We start from the raw sequence: 13,807 nt of genomic DNA, 5'->3' as shown, positions 1-13,807 counted from the left end.
TGGATTGAAAAGCTAACATCAATTTTTCACCCTTCAGGAAATGGGACGAGGAAGTCGAGCATAGCAGAGCAGCCGGCAGGAGACCCAGCTACCTTAGAGCATTGATTCGCTGCTTCGGCCTAAAGTATGCGTTGGTGGGCATACTGGCTGCCATAGAGGAGTGTGTGCTGAGGTGAGTGTGGGTGGGTGTGGGTGTGTGGGTGTACTTTTGGGATGGTGTATGTGACTTGAGGGAATGTTTGGGACAGTGTGTGTGTGTGTGTGTGTGTGTGTGTGTGTGTGTGTGTGGGTGTGGGTGTGCTTTTGGGATAGTGTTTGTGACTTGAGGGAATGTTTGGGATAGTGTGTGTGTGTGTGTGTGTGTGTGTGTGTGTGTGTGTGTGTGTGGGTGGGTGTGTGAAGAGAGAGCAAGAGAGTACACGTGTATTGAGTCATCATTTATTTATATTATTTTTTCATTACCATATCTCGTGTACCTAGAAAATCATCACAGTTTTAGATAGTAAATATATAGCCATTAATTTTATAGCCAAGGGATCGGTGTTAAAGTTGCTCTCATCTCCTTGGTTACTAGTCAAATTTGCCTTTCAGTTTGATTTTACCTTTCATGTGATTTTGATGAGCTGTTATGAGGTAGCAGTGAGTCTCCTTGGTTACTAGTCAAAATGTTTCTCCCATTCTGACAACTGGGTCACCTTCATTACCCAACTTGTGATTTTTGATGGGTTATGAGGTAGCAGTGTCTCCTTGGTTACTAGTCAGATTTGTTTTTCCAATGTGACCACACCTAGCAGGACATGAGATTAATCCCAGTTTTTGTCAGGGATGGGCTTGGTGATTTGAACAGGTAGGCTCCCAGAGATCGAGCAGCGTGGAGATCCGCCATTAGGTGACAAACGCCATTATAAACAATACGAAGAGTAACCTTTCAGTTTTGCAGAGACACCTTCCGAAGGAGAGTCTTCTACGATTATTTTTATTTATTTATTTACTGGCATTAGCAGGGAGCCTACAGGTGGTGATGCAGTGGATTGTGAGTGGAGCATCTGCAGTGTCCAGTCATGTGCCAAATGTGTTCTGTTGTTTACATGTGTATTCTTTCATTTACATGTGCATTCTTTTGTTTGCCTGTGCATTATTTATCTGTGTATTTTACTATATACATGTGCATTCTTTTGTTTACTTGTGCATTGTTCTGTTTACATGTGCGTCTTGAATGCAGAGTGGTTCAGCCGCTCTTACTCGGTGGTCTCATCCGTTATTTCGACAACCGCTATGTCATGAGCGCGACAACCGGCCTGGTGTGCGCGCTTGGCATTATTGTAATCGCGGTGGTGCACATATTCGTGTATCATCCCTACAACTTTATCTGTCGGCATATTGGACAGAGTGCGAAAACGGCCACCTGTACCCTTGTCTTTAGGAAGGTAGGTACAGAGAGAGAGAGAGAGAGAAACACTGAAAGGGCAAAAATCCAGACCAAGTTTAAGTTATAGGGAGTAGACTGTAGCACCAGTCAAGCAGGGCAGTATTCCCAAGGTGGATGGAAAGCTGATGATGGGGAGAGCTGGAGCTCTCATTTCATCAGTCCTCGGGACTAGTTCCTGACCATCCTCCTTTGCTGAACTTTTTCAGTGTTTCAGTAACACAGAGAGTAGGCCAGCATGCTCTTCAATTCAAGTTCCTCTTACTGTCAGCACTAAACTTCATGCACATTACGCAGCACACTTCCTATTCAATACTAGCAAAATGGTGTCTCAACAACAAGCCTCAGAATCCCTGGGGGGGGGATCATAAATGCCCCCACCATCTGCCCCTCTCCCAATGACGACTCAATGAGCTGCCTGGAATCACTGTCAGACTCACTTCTTCATTTCTGTAACATTTGCAGCCTTTCCACAAATTTCCTCTCTGTCGAGCACCACCTCTCCTGCTCTAAACCTCACCTTCTCCTCCTAGCTGAGACTCAGCTGTCTGAGGCAACTGATAGCAAACCTTTTTGGTATCCTCCTACTTTCTCTATACTCATTTCAAAGCCAAAGGTGGCTCTCTTCCTCTTACTGGCTCCCTTCAACCTCTGTCCCTTCACTGTACGGTTGCATCTTTATCTCTTTTCTGTCGCATCTTCAATGGTCGCTGCTCCTCTGAACTGTCTGCTTGCATCCCTCCACCTCTACGACGGGTGCGTAGCACCTGTCTAGCAACAAATTCTCATCCCTTTTCTGTCCAACTCTCTAATGCAAGAGTTAACCGTTACTCCCAGTCCTTCATTTATACAGCAGGTCAACTCTGGAACTGTCTCCTTCTGTCTGTTTTTCCTACTGCCTACGATCTCCAGTCTTTCAAATGCAATGTGTCCAGGCATCTCAAAATGAATGGATCTTGAATTTGGCTCTGTTATATTGTTTTTGTTTTTTTCTTAGTGGGGGCAGTTTGCAGACCCCTGGCCTTCGGTTCCTTCTTCCTTGTATTAAAAAAAGAAAAGAAAAGTGCAGCAAGGCAAAGGTATTAAGAGACTTGTAAATTCACAAAAATTGGCCATAAATTTGTTAGGAAATGGGCTTGCTTTGATTTATGGGAGGAGTAACCTTGATATTTTTCATGTATGGGTGTATCTATCTATCTATCTATCGCCAGATGCCTCAATCCCGGTTGGGGTGGCCACAAACAAATCGCCTCCAAGTCGCCCTTTCCCCCGCCATTTCACTGCCCTGCTTCCAACTCACATCCCCCTCTCTCATATATGTATGGGTGTACCTTGTAATTATATTGCCACTGTGTCAGCTGCACATTCAGGAAGGTGTAATAAAGAAGTGTGTGGGAGTGTGAATATACTTGCTTTCTGTGATTATTGTTTTGTATTTGATGGTGGTGATGAAATGTTTGAGCTTTTTTCCCTATCTACATTCTTTTTCTACATTCTTTTTTATCAGCATTTGTTTTTTATCTACATTTTTTTCTGTCCTTGCTCTAACTACACTTTTCCCTGTCCTTGCTAACTACACTACCATTGCTAACTACACTTTGTCATTGCTAACTACACATTTCTGTCATTGCTAACTGCACATTTCTGTCATTGCAAACTACACTATTCTCTGTCAGTTCTAACTACTCTTTTCTCAGTCAATCTTGTCTACACTCTTCTTTGTCAAACTACACTTTTCTCCCTCTGTGGAAACCGCACTATATTGTGGGCTGCAGACCGATTATATTGAACAGTTACACGTGTTCCATTAATAACTATCCAAAACTAAGGAGTTACTTACACCCTTGCACATTCAGCTTTGGTGGTATATGATCCTATTCCTACTATTATATTTGGTTTCGTCTGCCTGGGACTAAAGGTGGGTGCCGAGTGCATGAATTTCTTATGGTAAGGTCTTCTACAACTGTCTTCCTCTATCTCTTACTGTCTTCTTCTGTCTGTACTCCCTACTGTCTTCCTCTGTCTCCTACTGTCTGTATTTTCTACTGTCTTCCTCTGTTTGTATTCCCTACTGTCTTCCTCTATTTCCTACTGTCTTCCTCTATCTCTATTTCCTACTGTCTTCCTCTGTCTGTATTCCCTACTGTCATCTTCTGTTTGTACTCCCTACTGTCTTCCTCTGTCTGTATTTCGCACTGTCTTCCTTTGTATTTCCTACTGCCTTCCTCTGTCTGTATTTCCTACTGTCTTCCTCTGTCTATATTTCCTACTGTCTTTCTCTGTCTGTATTTCCTACTGCCTTCCTCTGTCTGTATTTCCTACTGCCTTCCTCTGTCTTTATTTCCTACTGTCTTCCTTTGTCTTTATTTCCTACTGCTTGTGGCCTCCAGTCTTTTAAATGCAGTGTGTCCAGGCTTATCAAAGTGAATGGATCTTGAATTTGGCTCCTTGTTATTTTGTTTTTATTTTTTCTCAGAGGGAACAATCTTTCGGGCATCTGGTCTCTGCTTCCATCTTCCTTCCATTAAAAAAGGATATATATTTCTTTTTTAGTCATAGATTTCCCTGCTTTAGCTAATTTTTCCTGCTTAGATTTAAAAAAAGATAAATTTCTTTACTCCATGCAAGTTATTTTACTCCATAGGAAGGAGGATCTGGCCTTATAACCCTCATACTTGCCTTCCAGAATAATGCCTTGCCTTGTATCTTCGTGGACTGACTAGACGCTTGAACAGGGACGGTTGCATAAATATCCTGTATCTTGCTGGCTGTTCAGAGGTGTAGGGGCCAAAATTTTAGTTGTTACAATGTACTTTAATGCTTGATATCACCCTTACTTGCTTTCCAGAATAATCTATCTATCTATCTGTTTGTCTGTCTATCTATCTATACCCAGACGTTTTAATCCTGTAAGGGGTGGCCACAAACAAATCGCTTCCATGTCATCCCGTCCCCTGCCATTTCGATGCATCCTCGCATCTTGGCAGACTAATTCAACATCTCAACAGGGAGAAAGGTTGCACAGACATCACCAGATATTTTCAGCATCCATGGTGGTAGTTGTAGAGGTCGAGACTAATTTTTGTAGTCCTGTATCCTGCCTTATTACACTCCTACTTGTTTTCCAGAATCATGCTGCTTTTCTATTTTGGCTGGCTGATCCCTTATTTTAATGGAAGGGAAGGGTCTACGGATATCGCTGGCCGGATGTTTGCTGTTGGTGTGGTGGTGGGTGTAGGAGCATGAGGCTAGAGTAGCAACACCACTAGCACATTTATAACACACTGCTTCCCTTGCAGAATCGTGTAGCTTCACTGTCTGTCTTGGCGGGCTGATCTGATATTACAGTGCAGGGGAAGGATATTTGGAACGTACAGGCTGGCTGCTTTTAATGCACTTGGTGAAGGGTTTAGGTGCCTGATACAGGTCTAGTAACACATATAGCTCCTTCATAACACTCCTGCTTGCCTTACGGAATCATGCAGCCTCACTGTTTTGGTGGGTTGATCTGATATTTCAGTGGAGAGGAGAGGTACACTGAAGTCACAGGCCGGCTACTTTTAATGCACTCAGTGATGGACACAGGCATGAGGCTAGTCTAGTAACACATCTAACACCTCCATAACGCTCCTGCTTGCTTTCCAGAATTACTGTATGCAGCCTCAGTATTTTGGCAGACTGATCCGATATTTCAATGGAGAGGAGGGCTACACAGAAATCACAGGCTGGCTCTTCACAGTGGGTGTGGTGATAGGCTCCCTGTTCTATGAATTCACACACTACCCTTTCTTCTTGGGTGTAAGGGCTCTAGGCTAGGCTTAATAGTGCTAGATCTTGCTTTATAACAGTCCTAGTTGCTTTCTGAAATAATGCATCCACTCAAACAAGGGCAGAAGGTGGAAGTCTAAGTCTCGCGATTATAACACCTCTACTTGCTTTCCAGAATCATGCAGCCCCTGTGTCTGGGTGGGCTGATCCGATATTTCAATGGAGAGGATGGTTACACAGACATCACAGGCTGGTTCTTTGCAACGGGTGTGGTGATGGGCTCCCTGATCTATATATTCACACATCACCCGTACTTCTGGGGCGTGCAGCACATTGGCATGCAGTTCAGGGTGGCCAGTTGTGCGTTACTGTACAGAAAGGTATTTTGGTGATGGGATACACAATAGAGACTTTGCATGGCTTTTGGAGTTTCGTCTGTATGCTTTAGAGAGAGAGAGAGAGAGAGAGAGAGAGAAATGGTGATGGGAGGACAATAGATTCATTGCATGGCTTTTGGATTTTTTCTATATGTTTTAGAGAGAGAGAGAGAGAGAAACAGTAAATTCTTGGCACATATTTTAGTGCTGGTGTAAATGCATATTTTTTGCCACGTCTGTTATGCTTTGTTTTCCTTGGTTTGCTTTTGCATGACTCTGCTTGGTTTGTACAGCATCTATTCATATGTGTTATATTGTCCTTGCTTTTTATTATGCACTCATTTGTTTATGCATGTCACATTTGTTTATGCATGTCACATTTGTTTATGCATGTCATTTGTTTACGCATCACATTTGTTTATGCATGTCACATTTGTTTATTCATGTCACATTTGTTTATGCATGTCATTTGTTTATGCATGTCACATTTGTTTCTGCATGTCACATTTGTTTATTCATGTCACATTTGTTTATGCATGTCACATTTGTTTATGCGTGTCATTTGTTTATGCATGTCACATGAACTACTCTTTACTGACCATTTCTCTCAGTAAGTGTTCAGTCATATATCTATTATTTTTTTTTTTTTTTTACATGAAAACATTACTAACATTATATCTCTAAGTAACTATTCTTGCCCATAAACATCTGAACTTTACTAACTATATATATTTCAGTAATTGTTCAGTCTTTATTAACATCTAGATAGAAGCATCTAGAATCAAACATTATTGTTTTTATTTCTTTAAGTACCTGTTCTTTCTTATACACATCTAAACATTAACTTTATTCCTCACAGTAACCATTCTTTCCTATAAACATGGAGACTTTACTAACTGTGTCTCTCAGTAACTCCTCTCTATAATCATAATCTTTACTAACTTTATTTCTCTCAGTAATTCCTTTATATAAACATAACCTTCACTAACTATTTCTCCCAGTAACTCCTTTATATAAACATAATCTTTACTAACTTTATTTCTCTCAGTAACTCCCCTCTATAAACATAATCTTTCCTATATTTCTCTCTGTAACTCTCAATAAACATAATCTTTACTATCTTTATTTCAGTAACTCCTCTCTCTCCCTTAACCAGGCCTTGCGGTTAAGTAAAGCAGCGTTAGGCAAGACAACGATAGGACAGATGATTAACCTCCTGTCCAACGACGTCAACAGATTCGACACTAGCGTCATTTTTGTCCACTACCTCTGGATCGGGCCCATACAGGTGAGATTTAATGCTGTCTATCTCTCTATCTATCTATCTGTCTGTGTCACTGTTTATCTATCTGTCTGTGTATCTGTCTGTCTGTCATCAGCATCATTTTCGTCCACCATCTCTGGATTGGGCCCATCAGGTGAGATTTAATGCTATCTCTCTATCTGTCTATCTGTCTGTCTATCTATCTATCTATCTATCTGTTTGTCTGTCAGTGTTAAACAGCAAAAGGCCAGATAATCAGCTTGCATATGATGATGATGCGGTAATAAGAGGAGGAACTGTATGATGATGGTGATAATGATAATGATGATGTAATAATATGTTGAAGTACTGTATGATGAATCTGATTCTGATGATGATGATATTCTGATAATAATGATGATAAAAATAATGATAACGATCCCAAATTAACCCAAAAAATATCCTCTCATATTTCCAGACTCTGATAGTGGTTGGGATATTATGGTACGAACTTGGTCCAGCGTGCTTGGCGGGGATCATGCTACTCATTCTGTTTGTGCCGCTGCAGAGTGAGTATAATGGCGGCCGCTAGGATGAGAGTGATCTTAGTTTACAAAGATTTGAATTCTCTTTTCGCTGACTGCCTGTTATTTGAAGTTAGAGTGAGATATTGTCACATCTGTTTGTCTATCTGTCCATCTATCTGTTTATCTATCTATCTGTCTATCTGTCTGTCTGCCTATCTGTCTGTCTGTCTGTCTGTCTGTACTATAGCCAGACACCTTTATCCTGTATGGGGTGGACACAACTAAATCGCCTCCATGTCGTCCTGTCCCCTACCATTTCACTGCCTTCCCTCCCAACGCACCCCCTCTCTCATATACCTCTCTTCTCCATCCCTCCAGCTCATCCTTGGTCTTCCCCTCCCTCTCCTCCCCCTCCACCTCACTCATGTACAATCTTAGTTAGTCTCTCTTTCCCCATCCCCCCAACTTACACCCTCCTCTCTCATATACCTCTACTTAGGCAACATACATGCGTCATTTCTCTAACAATCCCTCTTAGCAAGCATCATATTTTACTGTTCAATTTTATAGTATTTAGTGAGAAAGCAGATGATAATACTACCAACATTACATCATTCTTTATTTTTTATTTTTTATATCTTGCAATTTATTTAACTGTCTCACATGAACAGAGTTGTTGATGTGGCAAGGACACTGTTGTCAGGTGAGAGTTGTTGTTGTTATTATTGTTACTTTATTATTATTGTTCTCTTACTCTCCTCATGGGCCAGCACAGAATTTGATGATGTATGAATCGTTATTATTATTATTATTATCTCACTCGATGTAGTGCTGCTCTCGGTTGCCTGCCCTTTCATCTCATCCTTCCTTCTTCCCTTCCTCCCTGATCTATCATTCTTTCCTTCATTTTTTCATCTTACTTCTGCCTGTGGGTGACTCTACACTGAGTGACAAGCCAAATGGTTTCCTGTACATAAGGAAATTATTTACTGTACTATGCTGAGTGGTAACCATATGATCAAATTATTGCACCTGGTGGTTTAGTGGGTAATTATGGTGCTCCAATCAGATTGAGCTAGTGAAGGCTTATATCCAATGGATGGTAATGCCACTCAGGGATGAGTGAGGCTGGTCACTCTCATCTTAAATGTCAGGATCAACTTGCCTTATATCCCTGGGCTTCTACGCCTCTCATGGGGCAACACAGGATTGGATGATGAATGAATGAATTATTATTATTATTATTATTATTATTATTATTATTATTGTTGGTTATCCCTGGTCTGTCTAGCCAAGCAGACCCATCAACCACAGGTAAGGATTTGTGTCTGTGGGGCCGTCCGACAGGTACAGTACAGTACATACACCGTGTAAGGATCTGGCTCCCCTTGTGGTAGACAGTCCCTCACCAGGGTCACACCATGGCCTTCCCATGGTGAGGTGTGGGGAAATATGAAGAAGTTTGGCTCCAGGATGGATGCTGCAGATGCTTTGCCTCACCTAAGGTAGTGCCACCACCTGCAGGTTTCCTTTCAGTACCCCAAGTGAGAGTAAACCAACTGTATATACATTTTTTTCCCTTTTTCATTTTTTCCTCTTTCCCCTGCAGGTTGGCTGGGTAAGGTGTTTTCGCGACTGCGTTTGGCCACGGCACATCGCACAGACGAGCGTGTGCGGATCATGAACGAGATCATAAATGCCATGAGGGTCATCAAGATGTATACGTGGGAGAAGCCATTTACGACACTTATAGAACAGGCCAGGAAGTGAGTGAAGAATTGAATAGAAATTTTGAATAATGAATGAGTTTATCTATGACCTATTTAACTATATACTTGTTGATAAAACTGTTTCTTTTATCTGTCTATCTTTCTGTCTGTCTGTCTGTCTGTCTGTCTATCTATCTATCTATCTCTGTCTACCTATCTATAGCCAGACATTTTAATCCCATAAGGGGTGGCCACAAGCAGATAGCCTCCCTGTCGCTCTGTCCCCTGCCGTTTCACTGCCCTCCCCCCAACATACACCCCCCTCTCTCATATACCTGTGTACTCCATCCCTCCATCTCATCCTCAGTCTCCCCCTCCCTCTCTCCCCCACATACACTCTCCTAGCTAGTCTCTCACTCCATCCCCCCAACATACACTTCCCTCTCTCATATACAGCACTACTCCATCCCTCCATGTCGTCCTCAGTCCCCCTCCATCTCATTATTTCATTATTACAGTATGATTATTATTATTATTATTATTATTATTATTATTATTATTATCCTCATGGGGCAACATTGGATTAGATGAATGAATGAATGAATTTATTATTATTATTATTATTATTATTGTTGTTATTATTATTATTATTATTTTTGCAGGTCAGAAATTGGAGTAATCATGCGAACCAACTATTATCGTGCCGTCAACATGTCCCTCTTCTTCACCTCGTCCAAAGTCATTGTTTTTCTCTCCCTCCTCACCTTTATTCTCACCGGCAATGTTTTGACGGCTGAGAAGGTAAGATTTGTTGGGAGTAGTCAGTTGTGTGTGTGTGTGTGTGTGTGTGTGTGTGTGTGATGCTGGTAAAAAGTACTGATTGGGAAAGACATAACTTGATGTGTTTGGTGATGATGATGATGATGATGATGATGATGATGATGATGATGATGATGATGATGATGATGAGGAATGAATGAATGAAGGAAGGAAGAGGAGGAGGGGGAGGAGGAGGAGGATGAGGAGGATGGCAACAGTGACAGTGATGATGATGATGATGATAATGAGAATGATGGTGAGGAAGGTAGTAATGATAAAGGTGAAGATAATGAGGGAGAGGAGGAGGAGAACGATGCCGATAGCGATGATGATGGAAATGAAGATGATGATGACAAGGAAATGCAACAATGAACGATAATGACTGATGATGATTCTCTCCCTCTCTCTCTCTCAATTTCAGGTGTTCGTAACCAGCTCCCTAATCAACAACATCCGGCTGGTGATGACCCTCTTCTTCCCCTTTGGTATTGCTATGGGCTCGGAGACTTTGATTTCCTGCAAGAGACTACAGGTATAGTTTTTATTTTGTGTTTATTCATTTATGTATGTATATTTATTTTTTATTTTATTATTATTATTATTATTATTATTATCATCATCATCATTATTATTATTATTATTATTATTATTATTATTATTGGATTGGCATGATTAAGTGATTTTGGATTGGGCTAATTTGGGCTGTCTGGACATTGCTACTCCTCACCGTGCCCTTGGGTGGGAAAGGAGGTCCGGATGATGATGATGATGATGATGATAAAGAAGAGGGCTGGGACGACGGCGGTGATGAAATTGACACTGACGACAATGATGATGATGATTGTGATGATGATAATGATGATAAGGAGGAGGACTGGGATGACGATGGTGATGATGATGATGATGATGATGATGATACGCTAATAATTTGTACTGGTTTCTCTCTTCTCAGGAATTTTTGGAGATGGAGGAGAGAGGGGAGACGAGCTGTGTTCAAAAGAGCAACCTTAGACCCAAACCGAAGGTAAGGCTTAATATTTTACCCATACGTTGTGCCTTAATACACCCTGGAGCACCCTGAAATTATGCTTTGAATCACACTAAAGCTCCCTAAATCACACTGAAATAACACCTTAAAACACACACTAAAACACACTCTAAAGTACACTCTAAAACACCCTAAAACACCCTAAATCACACTCTAAAACACACCCTAAAACACCCTAAACACTAAAAGACACCCTAAAACTTCCTAAAACACACTCAAAATCACTCTAAAACACCTTAAAACACACTCTAAAACACACCCTAGAACACATCCAAGCTCACACTAAAACACACTCAAAATCACACACTAAAACACACCATAAAAGACCCTAAAACACTCTCAGAATCACCCTAAAACACACACAAATGTTAGAGTATTCAAACACTCTCTAACACCCCCTGTTCCCCCCCTCGACAGGACTGTTCGCTGAGTGTGAGAGGAGTGACGGCAAGATGGAGTGCCGAGACTGAAGAGGACACGTTGAAGAATGTTTCGTGTGAGGTGAAGGCTGGTGAACTGCTGGCCGTTATTGGACCTGTGGGGGCTGGCAAGGTGAGAGGAAGGGAGGGAGGGGGAGGGAAAGTGAGGGAGAGAGAGGGAAGGAGGGAGAAGGAGAGGGAGGGGAGGGAGGGAAGGGATAGTATGTGAGGGAGGAAGGGTAATGAGAGTGAAAACTGATTAAGATGGTTAACAGTGATGGCAATGGCAGTATAAGTGACATCAGTGCATCAGAGAGAGAGAGAGAGAGAGAGAGAGAGAAGAAAATGACAACTATTAAAGATAGTTCACAATAATGATAACAGTAATAAAAGTGACAACATCAACATATACACCATTTTCTTTTCACAGGGGTCACTACTCCAGGCCATCCTGGGTGAACTTCCCGTTAAATCCGGCGCCATCACAATACGAGGCAAGGTGGCGTACGCGTCACAAGAGCCATGGGTGTTTTCCGGCACCGTGCGGCAGAATATACTCTTCGGTCAGCCATATCAGGAGAAAAAATACACTGAAGTTATCAGAGGTGAGTGTAGTATTGTTTAGATCATGTATAAAGGCTCCAGTGTGCTGGCATGTGTCGGCCTTGGTCACCTACTTGCTGCTGTCCATGCTGCTCAATCTCTGGCTGCCTCCCTGTTCAGTCCCATATCCCTGAGGTCATGCTCTATGACCTCGTCCCTGGTCTTTTTCGGTCTGCCTCTCGCAACCCTACCCCCAATGTTCACACTTCTTACTCTCCACACCCAACTGTCATCCTCCATCCCCTCCACATGCCCAGATCATATCAGTCTACCCCTCCTCAACACAACACTGAGTACAATACATTTACAGCATTTTAATGTGAAAAAGATCCCTAACCTCTTGCAGCTCAGTTGATGGCCAAGTGTAGTCAGATTGGAGGATTTTGTTTGACTGGTAGCCAAGGAGACTCATTCTGCCTTATAACTCCCGAATTCTGTCAAGTGGAAATGCACCAACTACACTTATGTGATTAAATAAAAAAAAAAAACATAATCTTATTGGTAGAAAAATCTGTCTGTTTATGTATAGCCAGACACCTTAATCCTGTAAGGTGTGGCCACAAACAAATCACCTCTATGTCACCCTGTCCCTTGCCGTTTCACTGCCCTCCCCCCAACTTGCACCCTTCCCCCTTTCATATACCTCTCTACTACATCCCTCCAACTCATCCTACTCATCCTCAGTCACCCCATCCCTCTGCTTCCCTCCACCTAATATTTTCAGTGGATATAATGAAATGTATTTATGTTCCTTACAGTGTGTGCATTGGAGCCCGACCTAGAGCAGTTGGCGGATGGGGATCAGACACTAGTGGGTGAGAGAGGAATGTCACTGAGTGGGGGACAGAAGGCACGGATTAATTTGGCAAGGTGCGTACCCCATAACACTTAACAATAGCACATCCTTGGTATATGATTGTGTGCTTGTATGGTTGATGATGATGATGATGATGATGAAGAGGAGGAGGAGGAGGTGGAGGAATAGGAGAAGGAAGGAAGAAAGAAAGAGGAGGAGGAGGATGGTGACTGATAATGATAGTGATGAGGAAGAGGAGGAGGAGGAGGAGGAAGATGACAGTGATGGCAACCGATGAAGGTGAAAATAATGAACAAGTGGATGATGATGATGACAGTAGTTATGATGATGATGATAATGAGGAGGAGGAGGAGGAGGACAGTTATGATGAAGGTTAAGATGCAGTAATAAGGAGGAGGAGTAAGACAACATTAGTGATGATGATGATGACGATGACAGTGGCGGTGATGATGCAGATTTCTTCTCCCACAGAGCGGTGTACAGTGATGCCGATATATTCCTTCTTGACGACCCCTTGAGTGCCGTTGATGCTCATGTGGGTCGGCATTTGTTTGAGAATTGCATCATGAATCACCTCAAGCATAAAGTTCGCATCTTAGTCACGCACCAGCTGCAGTATCTCAAGCCAGCCTCACAGATCCTGGCCCTGAGAGAGGTTAGTAGTAGTAGTATTAGTAGTAATGGTAGTAGTAGTAATAGTCACCCATTAGCTACAGTATTTAAAACTGGGCTCACAGATTCTTGTGCCTAGAGAGGTAAGTGTGTTTTTTTTAAAGCAAACTTCTATCTCTTTAAAGCCAAACTCCTTAATCCCATAGGGGGTGGTCATTTGTCTTTGAGTTAGTAGTTTCACGGGGAGGGGCACTAACCCTCTGCCAACCCACCTGCTGACATGTAGGGAATAAGCAGATTTGGTGACAGTTTATCAAAATCCCACTGCAGTATATGACCAGGTTACATTCGTGGGAAACAGATTAGATAGTGATCATTCGTATTTGTCAGCTCTGGAACTGTCTCCCTTTGTCTGTATTTCCTGCTTCCTATGATCTCC

At 42.1% G+C, this 13,807-nt stretch overlaps 1 protein-coding gene across 1 annotated transcript in view; it reads left to right on the top strand.

Annotated features, from left to right (window-relative positions):
* Positions 1-13,807, top strand: part of LOC145397242 (ATP-binding cassette sub-family C member 4-like) — a 57,932-nt gene that overhangs the window by 27,518 nt on the left and 16,607 nt on the right. Inside the window, exons 6-17 of the mRNA XM_080270437.1 lie at positions 38-172; positions 5,370-5,574; positions 6,728-6,859; positions 7,293-7,383; positions 8,951-9,107; positions 9,713-9,851; positions 10,291-10,401; positions 10,822-10,893; positions 11,335-11,469; positions 11,767-11,941; positions 12,698-12,809; positions 13,228-13,411. Coding sequence (XP_080126563.1) covers positions 38-172; positions 5,370-5,574; positions 6,728-6,859; positions 7,293-7,383; positions 8,951-9,107; positions 9,713-9,851; positions 10,291-10,401; positions 10,822-10,893; positions 11,335-11,469; positions 11,767-11,941; positions 12,698-12,809; positions 13,228-13,411 — 1,648 coding nt within the window. The remainder of the gene's footprint in view (positions 1-37; positions 173-5,369; positions 5,575-6,727; positions 6,860-7,292; positions 7,384-8,950; positions 9,108-9,712; positions 9,852-10,290; positions 10,402-10,821; positions 10,894-11,334; positions 11,470-11,766; positions 11,942-12,697; positions 12,810-13,227; positions 13,412-13,807) is intronic.

The sequence above is a fragment of the Coenobita brevimanus genome, chromosome 40, assembly GCF_032717465.1.
Source record: "Coenobita brevimanus isolate Jiangsu-jjx chromosome 40, ASM3271746v2, whole genome shotgun sequence".
Lineage (NCBI taxonomy): Eukaryota > Metazoa > Arthropoda > Malacostraca > Decapoda > Coenobitidae > Coenobita > Coenobita brevimanus.
This window is presented reverse-complemented; position numbering and strand designations above follow the sequence as displayed.